This window comes from Martes martes (genome assembly GCF_963455335.1).
Source record: "Martes martes genome assembly, chromosome: 9".
Lineage (NCBI taxonomy): Eukaryota > Metazoa > Chordata > Mammalia > Carnivora > Mustelidae > Martes > Martes martes.
Genome location: NC_137896.1, coordinates 132,212,518 through 132,225,034, shown reverse-complemented (window position 1 = coordinate 132,225,034; position 12,517 = coordinate 132,212,518). Strand labels below are relative to the sequence as shown.

Genomic DNA, 12,517 nt, shown 5'->3' with positions numbered 1-12,517 from the left:
CTCTCGCAGCCTGGGGCGTTCCCAGGCACTAGCACCAACCTCATTTGCAAAACCACTTGCCCCGACCCGCCACAACGGTTCGGGGGTGGGGGAATCCTCTCCCGCTCCCGGGCGGCCTCCAATCGCGTTGCTGCATTCAATCCCGAGCAGTTCCCGTAGAAGCGACTCCCGCGCGCGCCACGGCCACCGAGTCACGCGGGGGGTGCAGCCCTTGCCGGGGCGGGGGGGGCGGCCCGCAGTGGCCGGGGCGGCGGCGCCCCTGGCCCGGTTAGGAGGCCCAGAGAGGGGTCCCAGGGGGTCCCGGGCGGCGCGCGGTCGGCGCTCCCGCGCGCCTCTCGAATCATGCACGTCCGGCCGGGGCGTCCAATGGGAAGGCGGCGTCTGGCCACGCCCACCGCGCGCGCCCCCCTCCGCGGTGGGCTTTTAAAGGCCGCCGGGCTGCGCGGGGTTCCCAGGACCTGTGCGCCGCCTCACCTGCCGTCCCGCCTCGCCGCCGCCATGCTCTCCGTCCGCGTCCCGCTCGCCACCATCGTGGACCCCCAGCAGCAGCAGCAGCAGCTCCAGCTCTCGCCCCTCAAGGGGCTCAGCCTGGCGGACAAGGAGAACACGGTGAGCGCGCGCGCGGGCCGGGCCCGGGCGGCGGGGGGCCTGTGGGGTCGGGGGCCTGCGCCTCACCGCGCATCTCCCCGCAGCCCCCGAGTCTCAGCGGGACCCGCGTGCTGGCCAGCAAGACCGCCAGGAGGATCTTCCAGGAGCCCGCCGAGCCGGTGAGTGGCCCGGGCGGCCGGCGGGGAAGCGTTCTGCGGGGGCGGGGCGGGGCGCAGCCGGCGGAGTGCGCCGACCGCCTCTTGGCGCCAAAGCCTCATTGTCTCCTCTAGGGTTTCAAACCCTAGCCACTCCCCGGGCCCGCGCTTCTTTCCCGCCGAGGCATTCCCTCCCTGTCCTCCCTGTCCTTTGCACTTCCGCAGATTTACTCCTGTTCCTCTGTTAACGTCCCGCTTCTGTTCTGAGTAGGATGCGTGTGTGACAGCTCACGCTCACACACCGAACCACCTGGGATTGCCGGTGATTGGACGCACTGGGCCCGAAAAAATGGCAATTTCATGTGGCGCGCCCTATAATTAGCATTTTCATTACTTTCTCGCCCAGCAGAAAACTAAGGTACTTGGCCCCAGCGTGGAGGACGAGCCACTGCTGCGAGAAAACCCCCGTCGCTTTGTCATCTTCCCTATTGAGTACCATGATATTTGGCAGATGTATAAGAAAGCTGAGGCTTCCTTTTGGACCGCCGAAGAGGTAATCAGAGTCGGGAGCCTGAGACTTAGGAAGTTGAAGCATTGCCCCCAGCTCTGGAGGACGCCCCCTGCAGTGGGGGTTGTAATTTGTTTGAAATGTACTTGTTCCCCTCAGGGATGGTTGCCCCCACGGAGGATGCAGGATGCCAGCTGTTCTAACTGGCCAGGGGAGCTATGCATGGGAGGGATGTTCTTTTAAGTCATGAATTAGGTATATGTGTGAGGCCCTGCATGCTTAACGTCCCTTGTGAACTTCTACTAAACTACAGGTGGATCTCTCCAAGGACATTCAGCACTGGGACTCCCTGAAGCCTGAGGAGAGATACTTTATATCCCATGTTCTGGCTTTCTTTGCCGCCAGTGATGGCATAGTCAATGAAAACTTGGTGAGTTTCCCAAAAATCTGCTTTCATTCACTTCAAGATTAAAGCGAAAATGAATTCTCTTGCCTCATCTGTTAAGTCACATAGTTGTAAGCTAGTAGTTCTGTTATATGGCGTTTTGTGCTTTATAATATCTGTTGTTTTTTCTTTATGGTTAATCCCCCCCCTCCCAGAGGCTCAAAGACAAGTTAAGTGCTAGTAATGGGTTTACTCTTTGTGGCTATGACATTGCTTTTCTTTTTGTGGTTTTGCTGTTTTAATCATCTGATTCCATATGTATCCTCTTGTGAGTGGGTCCTTGGTGCAGTGAATTAGGAAAAAAGGAATTGATGAGTGTTTGCAGAATCCCTATAAAACAGACTCTCCCTGTTTCTTGATCTGTAAATGGAGCGTATATGGCATAAAATGCTCAGCTTTACCACGGAATAAGGAAGAAGTATTGTTTCTAAAAATAGAGACAAATCCTGTAATGGTACAAAGAGAGTGTGATGTATCCTGGATCCCCTGACTGAGGTGTTGCTCCTCGCGCTGAACTGTGATGTGTTTTACCGCTAGGTGGAGCGCTTTAGCCAAGAAGTTCAGATCACAGAAGCCCGCTGTTTCTATGGCTTCCAAATTGCCATGGAAAACATCCATTCGGAGATGTACAGTCTCCTCATTGACACTTACATTAAAGATTCCAAAGAAAGGTGAGTATTTGGCTTGCCTGTTGGTCTGCCAACATGTTTGAGACTCACTAATTGTTACACGTTATTTCAAGTTTCCAGTTCACGTGGGGGTAGAAGAACGACTCTTAAGTGACTAAGCAGACAAAGCAGCTTCTTTTTTTTTTTTTTTTAAGATTTTATTTATTTATTTGACAGAGAGAGAGATCACAAGTAGGCAGAGAGGCAGACAGAGAGAGGGAGAAGCAGGCTCCCCGCTGAGCAGAGAGCCCGATGGCGGGGCTCAATCCCAGGACCCTGGGACCATGACCTGAGCCGAAAGCAGAGGCTTTAACCCACTGAGCCACCCAGGCGCCTCCACAAAGCAGTTTCTACTGCCCGTGGTTCTGTCTGTTCTGAGGAAGAGGCCTACACTCACTTTATTAGCCAGTCACTTAAAAACAAAGTTCTGAGGCTATTCCATTTTTAGAAGTGGAAGTATAGGTTAGTCATTCCCTTCCTTTGAAAACAAAGCAAAACACATCCAAAGAGGCTGTGTACAATGAACTAAATCTTAGGTCTGACAGTTTCTACTCGTGTGGCCAGTCTGTTAACGTACAATGGAAAGTTGGGGCAAAGTGGAGGGGACTGGAGGGTGCACCTGACTAGAACGTTACTACCCTCTTGAAGAGCTGGTTATACAGTACAGACAGTCAGATCCAGAGGTATAAGTGAGAGGAATCCCGTAATAAAGCAGGGACAGCAGCTTGCTCTTAGATAGGTGAATTTAGGCATAGGACTGTGTGAAGAGATGGTTTGCATCATGGGATCATTTTACAGGTTCAAGATTAGAGAGGAGGAGAACGTTAGAGATGGCTGGCTGAGTGGTCTTGATACTGAGGTCAGCTTCAGGAGGAGTCTTGCATGGAACAGAAGTGGTAGGGCTGGAAGGTGGGCCTCCTGTGGGTTGCCAGAAAGAACGTGAGGAGGGAAAATGAGTGGTGGCTTGGAAGGGCCGGCAGGAATTGGGGAGACTCTTGGGAGGGGTAGGAAGATTGGAAGACATTTGTAGGCGGAAATAAGGAAAGAAAAGGATAGGCCTGACTTGGATAAATAACCAGAAAGGGCGGGATCAGGAAGGTGTGCTGGTTAAGCTTCAAAAGCTAGGGAGGGGCAGACCCTGTCTCAGGATGTTGACATGGCAAGACAGTGAAGGGAGCCCTTTGGTCTGATGACCTTGGCTTCAGAGAACAAGGTTGGGGAATCTGTAGACTGGGAATACATTGGAGGCGGAAGAGGGCAATAAGGAAGACCCAGGTAAGTGGGGGCCGGTTGATTTGCTTTCCTGATCTGGGACCATCAGTGTAGTATAGAATTATAGTAGGAAGTAAGCTCAGGTTATCCAGTTTATTGGCTTTAATTATTTTATTACATACATATGGCATTTGGGGCCCATATAAGTGGCCTGATAATATAGACTGGTGAGGAAAGTGCTCTCTAGGAAGATAATGGTCAGCATAGCTTAAGCAGTCTTAGCAGTTAAGGTTTTATGGCTTCTCAAGTTTAAAGATAGGACCTGTGAACTTTGCCATGACCTCATATAATGTCGTGACCTTGATATAATTAAGCTGATATAAATGTCTTGACCTTGATATAATTAAGCTGATAAATGCTCTTGGTGTAATGGACTAAGACTTTTCATGTTAGTAGGTCTCGGAGCTCCCTATGAACTAAAGAATGAATGAATGAATGAATGAATGTTAAGATTTTAAAAAAGAACACTGGGGGAAAGGCAAAAACAGTAACGAGAAGACATTTTAGTTCTGAGTCTTGATTTGGCCTTGGCCCCAGTGTTGTTCTCTGGTGGACATTTGTGATAGGCGGTCTTTGCTGTAATTGCTGACGCTCTGCGTGTCTACTAGGGAATTTCTCTTCAACGCCATCGAGACAATGCCTTGTGTAAAGAAGAAGGCAGATTGGGCCTTGCGCTGGATTGGGGACAAAGAGGCCACCTATGGTAAGGATACCTCTGGCCCCACGTCTGCCTGAGCTCCGGCCTCTGAGTGATGTCCCTGGTCTGTGGCCCCTCCTGTGCACCTGCTTCTTAGCTCGGTGGGACTATGTTGGTATTAACTCTTTGCAGGAGAACGGGTTGTGGCCTTCGCTGCCGTCGAAGGAATCTTCTTTTCTGGTTCTTTTGCGTCGATATTCTGGCTCAAGAAACGCGGCCTGATGCCTGGCCTCACGTTTTCCAATGAACTTATCAGCAGAGATGAGGTGAGTCTCGTTCACATTATAGGTTAATGTGCACGACTCTTGGGCTCACTGACGGGAACTCAAGATAAAAGGGTGCCCGGTATCCACACTTAACCATGTGAGTTCAGCCGTGTCCGTACTTGGCAGAAAACGAAAGACTTTAATTCGCTGAGAGTACTCGGTGTTCGCAGTGCCTCTCTGTGTCTGCTGCGCCCTGGGTGATGGGGCGTTTTATTCTTTTGCCCCGTGTTCTGTATGACCCTGCTGTCCTTGTAAGTTGGTTGATAAGCGTCCGGATGGAGTAAGAATCCATTCCGGTCCCGTGTATGTCTTCGAGTGCGCTTGGATTAAACGGGAGGGGAAGGCGGAGATGTGCAGATGTTCTGATTTAATTCCAGTCGGCAAGGCAGGCCAGGGCCGTGAAGCCTGTCATACTTGGAGCCTCGTGGGCACATGAGTTGGTCTTTCTTCGTAAGAAGCTCATCCCTCCAGTGTAGGCAGGGTTACTTGGCACTAAGACTCGAAGACTGCATTCACTGGAAATCACGGTACTGATTTCCTAAGCTTCAGGCTGTGAATCTCACGACCAGCTGGACTCGTCACTGAGTTTTGCCTTTCCTGCCGGGCACAGTGGCAGAATGGGTGCTCACAGATGTAGGAAGAATGCTTTGAGCAGAAGTCCCGCCCCGTCCTTTGCTCCTACGTGGGGCAGTGGGGGCCAGACCTGGCCTGCTGTTACTCCCTGGGGAGCGGTGTTGAGGGCCTTGGGTGCAGCTGAACCGGCCATGACCTTTGCAGCATGGATGGTATTTGAAGTCCTCCTCCCTTTGACAGCCGAAGCGCATACAGCTAAGCTCGGCCACACAAGATACAGGAGGAGAACGCAGAAAAGGGGAAAGCTGGTTCCTATTTGACGCTAATGATAGAAGTCTGGCCGCAACGGTGATCTTAATTAAACCTTTTCTTCTAGGGTTTACACTGTGACTTTGCCTGCCTAATGTTCAAACACCTGGTCCATAAACCTTCCGAGCAGAGAGTGAGGGAAATAATCATCAATGCCGTTCGGATAGAGCAGGTGGGTGATGCATCAGGGTCTCTCTTCCCGGCTAGAAGATGCCTCGATGCTTCCGTTGTATTGAGAAGCTCTGTTTCCGTCCCTAGGAGTTCCTCACGGAGGCCCTGCCCGTGAAGCTCATTGGGATGAATTGCGCGTTGATGGAGCAGTACATTGAGTTCGTGGCAGACCGGCTTATGCTGGAGCTGGGTTTTGGCAAGGTAAAGTATTGTGTATAGCCTTCTGGTTCTTCGGAAGTGGGAGTTCCGTGTTTAAATTCTACTGTGAACCTTTTCAGGTTTTCAGAGTAGAAAATCCGTTTGACTTTATGGAGAATATTTCACTGGAAGGGAAGACTAACTTCTTTGAGAAGAGAGTAGGCGAGTATCAGAGGATGGGAGTGATGTCCGGTCCGACAGAGCATTCTTTTACCTTGGATGCCGACTTCTAAGTGAACGAAGATGTGCTCTTATTTTGCTGATTTCCCCCACCCCTTCTCATAAAAAAAAAAGAAAAAAAATCCGCCACTTGAAGTATATCAAACTGGCTACACCATGAATTATCCATAACGTTCATTGATAGTGTTGTTAAACCTGTGTAGCTACCTCATAGGCAAGCCTGTTGATTAGTGATGCTAGTTGTCTCACCTAGAAAGCAGCTTAGACAGAAGCTACTCGGATTGGTAGGAAAGGCCTTGGCCGTGTTTGGCGTTTGCAGGCAGGCCGCCATCCGTGAGTTCAGCGTGGCTCCTGGCAGCAGTCAGGGCCCAAAGTGCGGGGCCCTGGAGTGAGTCCGACCCGGCAGGATGGGTCTGTTACTCCGAGGTCCTCGGAAGGCTTCAGCCTCGGTGCTTCAAAGCAGATATTAAAGTTTACTTAGTGATTTGTATATAAAACTGGCACTTTATACACAAATAAACAGAGTTTGTACTGTTGAAATAAAGGCCTGATTTCACCTGATTTGGTTTCTAGCCCAAATGCAAAGCCTTCTATTGAGCGCTAATGGGAGCCAGTCTGGAATTTTCCCTGGGCGACCGAAGTCCGTCCATCCTGTGCAGAACAAGCACATTATTTCTGTTCTTTATCTTCTAGAATGAATCGATGGGCTCTTTGATCAACTTCAGAGTCAGTCCTGTACACACCTAGGTATTAGCCAGCTGGGGCCACAAAGAAGATGGGTTAGGGTTAGGTCGAGTGTCATGGGATGAGACTGAGGGGAAAGGAGCTTCTGACTTCAGTCATTCGAGCTTGAAGTGTGGTGCAGGCTGCCCGCTGGCCACCTGGGGCCGTGCGAGGGGTGACAGCCTATTAGTCCTCAAATCCCATCTTCCCCCAACCTCAAGCTCTTACAGAAGATCCTTAGATCCTTAGCGTGGATCTGAGATGATCTCATAAATTGATTTTCCCACCATCCTTGCACGAAATGCCCCCCTGAGGATCTTGCTGCAATTAAGTGGCACACCCAGGACTGAAGTAGACGCCCCGAGAAGCTGAAGATGTGTTCTCATTTGCTTGAATGTGTAAGTAGGTACTGTTGACCTAATCCATTTTCTATTTACTACATATTTTTTAAATTGAATTTTTTTTCTTTTTACACTGTGTATGTCCTCTTATACCTGTGGTTCATAGCTTGAAATAATTGCCCAATTAGTGTGGTTCATGGTTGAAGCAGTCAGTGTTCAGTGCCGATACTTCCAGAATCTCCCTCAATCTGGTCGTTTCCCCCTGACCTTCAGGCGAAAACTCGAGTCACATGAGTGATATTAACACATCGTTGTAATTTTAGATCGAGAGTATAACATAATAGACTTCATAGGGCTAGTTTGAATCTACCTGCCTTTGCTTCCCCCTGCCTTCTCCTCCCCGCGCCCCCGAAAAAAAAACAACCCAGCCAGGATGTTCGGTGGAAGGTGGTGGATGATACGCACCCGTCCTTTGGCTGCAGTTGGTGACACATTGTATTGTGTTGGCTGCACTGGCCTGTTCTGGTGTCTGTTTTTTTCATTTATTGTATAAATTGTCAAATAATTGAACCATTTCTGTAACAGGGGCTCTCTTAAATTATTGTTACCTGAAGTCAGTCCTGATTATGTGGTTCTTAAACTTGTACAACACAAAAGTGAATAAATGTTTTTGCCTCGCATGTCAGGTACAGGTGGAAGTCGGAAGTCAATTTTAGGATTCGGCAAAGGATTCATTTCTACCAACTCCCAATTCTGTTTCCTGTTGAAAGGGAAGCAGATTTTAGTCAAGCGTTTCAAAGTCTCGAAATGGAATGCTGCACAGGGCTTAAGTGAACTTTCTTATGTCCGCTCCTTGATAAACGAGATTGCATTTCAGTTTAGGAAGAAAAAATGGAAGTATTTTTCATGAAGGCTTACGCGTTCATTTGCTTCTCATCTGTTCATGCTTATCTCATTCTGCCCTAATGCTTGTTCTGGTACAAGGTCTATAGCAGACAGGTGTGCCTGAGAGGTGATGGTCAAAAGCGTTGCTCATGCTACTCGTGGAATTTGTAAGCCAGGATCACAGGGGTTTAGCTTCCCAACACCCTTGGGTGAGCCGCTGCTCGGCCTCCGTTCTCCCAGCTGTTAAATGATGGCGGCGGCACCAGATGGGGCTAAGGGCCTTCCCAGCTTTGCTCTTCCTCATCAGACTGAGCTGCGTGGACTTTATGGGCTTGGATTGGCCCTTCTGTCTATAAATGGCCTTTCCTGGCCCACCTCCCTAAAGCCATTTTGAAATCCTGACCCTGTATATCCATGCTGCCACCTTCAGTATGCAGGTGTCTGTGACCACAGCTGCCCGGCGGGCGCTGTTCTGAGGTTGGAGGTGCGGCTGGGGGCCCCGCCCTCCCTGTGCAGCTGACGCTTCTCCTCGAGGAAGCTGTTGTGTGAGCGAACCTGTTAGAGAGCCAGGGCAGGGAAGGAGCAGCAGAGAGTCGGAGGTGGATGGAGCATTTAGGAGAGGTGTGTGTGTGCTGGGGGTGGCCCTGGGGGAGGAGGGGCAGGGGACCAATCCATATTCCCTCCCTGCTCTTCCTGTAAAGGCTCATGGGGAAGGCACATCCACGTCTGTGTCCGCCTCCGAGGACTGGGCCCTGGTGAATGAGGAAAGGAACCGGAGTGAGTAGTTTGGGGCGGGGAGTGTCTTGGGAGCCGGTATGTTCTGTGTCTGGGAGGAACCTAGCAGAGATCTTTGCCTTTATGCCCCAAGGACACTGTGAATGTCATTTGCTTTGTAACATCAGGTTGGGGGCCGACCCAGTGGGGGTGTTTGGGCAGCCGTACTCTCAGGACCGACTCCTAACAGCTTCCTGCAGTCCTGCTTCACCTGCCGTCCACCTAGGCCGGCTGCCCGCTCTGAAGCCCCTTCCCGTACTTGGCTTAGAAGACCTGTGTCAGTTAAGTCTGGTTAGGTCACGGAGTCATAATTGTCTGCTTGCCGGGGCCTGGGATCCAACCTGAGCACTGGCTCCTTGCACAGCTGGACCTGGAGGGGTATTCGTAAGGCCGTCGGGTCAGGGAGCTGACTGGAGGTTGATGGGAGCTGTTGAGGAAGGGCTCGGCTGTTGTTGGTCTGGAGAGCCTGACAGTGGTTCCGTTCTGCACGGAAGTCTGGTCCAGTGCCCTGGGGAGCGGCTGTAGCTTTGAGGGAACAGGATTGTATGGCTTGGCCTGTTCCAAACGAGAGAAGGCTGATAGCACACCCCATCCTCTCACCGCCCCCCCTTCTGTAGCGGAGGCTGCCCTCCTGCTGTACTCTGGGTACTTGAGAAAGAGTGGGACCAGTGATGGCCCGTGTCATTCCCGGGAGGGGATTCTCACATCAGAATGTTTCCTGATGAGAGTGGCTGCACCCACTGCAAGTGTAAGTTTCAGGGACCACAGTCCCCTTGACCTGACTCTAAGGACTGGAGTGGTTCCAGCAAGAGAGTGGACTGAGGTGACCTGAACACCCTCCCAGCTTCCAACACCTGCCAGTGATCACAAAAGTTAAGTGGGTATTGATTTCCTAAGAAAGGGGTATTTTCAGATGCTGGGAACAAAGACAGGGACTGGGAAGGCTTGGGCTCATTGCAGCCCTGGGGGTGGGTGCTTATTCGTGTCCTCAAGAAATTGGGGGGTGAGGGACCAAGTACCCCTTCGATGTGGAGGGGAGAGATTGCCCTGGGAGGGGGGAGCCCCAGTGGAATGGGGCTAGGAGATAATCCCGCTGGGGGGGTGGGGAAGATAAGCTGCTTCATCTTTCTGGATTCCACAAAACAAAACCCTAGGCCTGCACCTCTCACAAGGTCGTGGTCTAGGAAGGCAGCCCCAACCTGGGTGCGTGGGATCCTCACAGGTCGTGTTCACCTTTGCAAACATGAAACACTGGAGAGAGCCGCATGGCTGTAGGAATAATGCATATAAAACTCCAAGAACTGGGACGCCTGGGTGGCTCAGTCGGTTAAGCATCCGGCTCTTGGTTGATTTCAGCTCAGGTCACCATCTCCGGGGTCCTGAGACCAAGCCCCTCTTCCAGCTCCATGGGGAGTCAGCTTGGGATTGTCTTCCTCTGTTCCTCCCCTGGTCACATTCTCACTCTAATGGATTTTTTTTTGAAAATCCAAGAACTTCTATGATGATAGATGATATAATGGATCAAAGGGAAAAAAATGAAAACCCAAAGAACAGAGTATTCTAAATAAATAGGCACATTTTTACAAAACTTGGCACAATTTCTAGCAATACAACAAGACTAGTGGAATGAAAGATTTTAGAACTTAAAAAAAAAAACACAAACTGCTTAGTAAGGGGAGACACAGCTGAGGGTGAACTGGTGATGGGAAGGGACCTGACAGAATTATCCAGAAATAGATGGGAGAGAGACATGGGTAATGGGAGGGGGCACATATTATTTTTAAAGGAAGTCTTCATGAGGGACTGGATAGCTGATATTTATAGAGATGATGACTGATAATATTCTAGAAGCGACTCAATCAGAAAGTGCAAGGAATCCCAAGTCAGATAAATTAAAATAAATCCATACCCAGACTGGTTCGTAGTGAATCTGCAGAGCATACAGACAAAGGTCATTCAGGTTTACAGGAACAGTAGATCTATAAAGGAGTAATTATTAGGCTGAAATTTTCAACAGTGCTACAGTCAAAGCCAAAAGGTTATGGAAGCAAATCTTGAGATGCTGAGAAAATAATTACACTTATTCAGAAGTAAGAGAGAAGGACTAAAGAATATACTTTAAAGAGAAAATTGCAGCCAAAAGAAAGGAGGGTAGTGAGCGAAGGAATTGGTCAGCATGTGGTGGATGTAAGCGCAGATAAAATCAAGTGGACCCAGGATAGTGGACAACAAACGGGGGGCTGGGGGGGCACGTCCTCATGCTGTAAATCAGCGGGCCAGTGGGCTCACCAGATAGGCCAAGAGTCTATGGTCCTGCTTCCAGGAACACAGCAGAGCATGTCACTTTCAAAGCAGTGGCCGAGAAGGGGTATCGAACGGGTGATCGGTCTAATAGGCAGAAAAGATGAGGAAAAGCGGAGTGGTAAGTGGGAAGCCTGGTCAGATCGATAAGCCCAGTCAATGTGGGTAGACTAACGAGTTAAAATTACAAGCTCAAGATTCGATGAGAAGGACTCTAGCTAGAAGCTATTTCTGAAAGTTACACACAGGACGCAAAGCGTGGGGAGGATGGGGAAAGCCCCAGGCGACACTGTTCTAAGAAAAAAGGACTTTAAGACAAAAGGCCTTACCAGAAATAGGCGGTCAGACCGGAGGGCTGGTCTGGGAGAAGCGGTTGTAACTTTGCACTTGACCGCCCGGCTTCTGGGTCTGCAGCGTCTTTGGGCATTGCCTTATCTTCCCAGGGTCAGATGGCGGCTGGACACGGTGGCCAAAGGGGAACGTCTTGTGGTTCTAATCGACTCCTCTTGAGTCCTGGTCTGTTTTCTTATCCTCCCTAGTGCTTTGCATTGTCCCTGTGTTTGCTTTTATGCCAGATCCACAGTCCTCTGAGTCTGTATGCCGTTGGTTAGACTCTCAGACCTGGAGCCCAGCCTTTACAGACTGTCTCCTTCGAGTTCCTACTAGACACGAGAAGGTGCCTGGTCCTCCTGTGTCCAGGCAGGACCGCCGGGGTGGGCTTCTGGGGCCCACTGTAGGCTGGGCATGTGTGACCTATTGGCTCTTCACAACATGAACGTTGTGACTGACACCATTTGGCCATACGGGGGGGATGAACAAGGCGAGGGGTCGCGGGGCCTGGCTGGTGGAGTGCAGACGTCAGGGCAGTTTGGGGCAGACTGAGCCTTGTGGGCTGTGGCCTGACCTGAGAGTTTATAGGAGCAGGAACAAGGCAGCCCGTGACCCAGAGAAGGCCTTTTCTCTCCCTCTTGTTTTAAGATTTATTTATTTGAGAAGGAACATGTGAGAGCGAGAGGAGGGCGGAAGGAGAGAGCCCTCAAGCAGACTGCCCGCTGAGTGCGGAGCCTGCAACAGCGCGCGGTCTCACGACCCCGAGATCCTGACCTGAGCCGAAACCAGGAGTCAGACACTTAACGGATGAGCCCCCCAGGCGCCCCGGAGAAGGCCTTTCATCCTGCCTCTGCACTGGGCGGAGTGGCGGGAGGGGAGCTGTTGTCTCTCCTGGCATTGATAGCCGCTTCAGGCCTGGGTAGGGCCTTGGGAAGCCTCGTTTTTCCTGTCGGAGGCCACTGGCTGACCTCTTTCGCTCTGTCAAAGCCCCCCTGGCCACAGCCCCTGCTGTTCCAGACTCCGTGCAGTGAGGGCGCTGTTCCTCCCAGCCAGAGGGGGAGGGGCGGCTGTTTTTTCTCCCCTGGCTTTGGAGTTTGGGGGCCACTGCGGCTACCTTGTGGCCAGAAAGGTGG

The 12,517-nt window shown here is 51.0% G+C and overlaps 1 protein-coding gene across 1 annotated transcript; it reads left to right on the top strand.

Moving 5' to 3' along the window:
• Positions 1–489: 489 nt before the first annotated feature.
• On the top strand, positions 490–7,782 carry RRM2 (ribonucleotide reductase regulatory subunit M2). Its single transcript, XM_080813050.1, has 10 exons — positions 490–609; positions 693–767; positions 1,153–1,296; positions 1,565–1,681; positions 2,234–2,367; positions 4,245–4,339; positions 4,466–4,599; positions 5,549–5,653; positions 5,740–5,853; positions 5,931–7,782. The coding sequence occupies exons 1-10, from the start codon at positions 499–501 to the stop codon at positions 6,081–6,083; spliced, it is 1,182 nt and encodes a 393-aa protein (XP_080669176.1). The 5' UTR covers positions 490–498; the 3' UTR covers positions 6,084–7,782.
• The last annotated feature ends 4,735 nt before the right edge of the window (positions 7,783–12,517 follow it).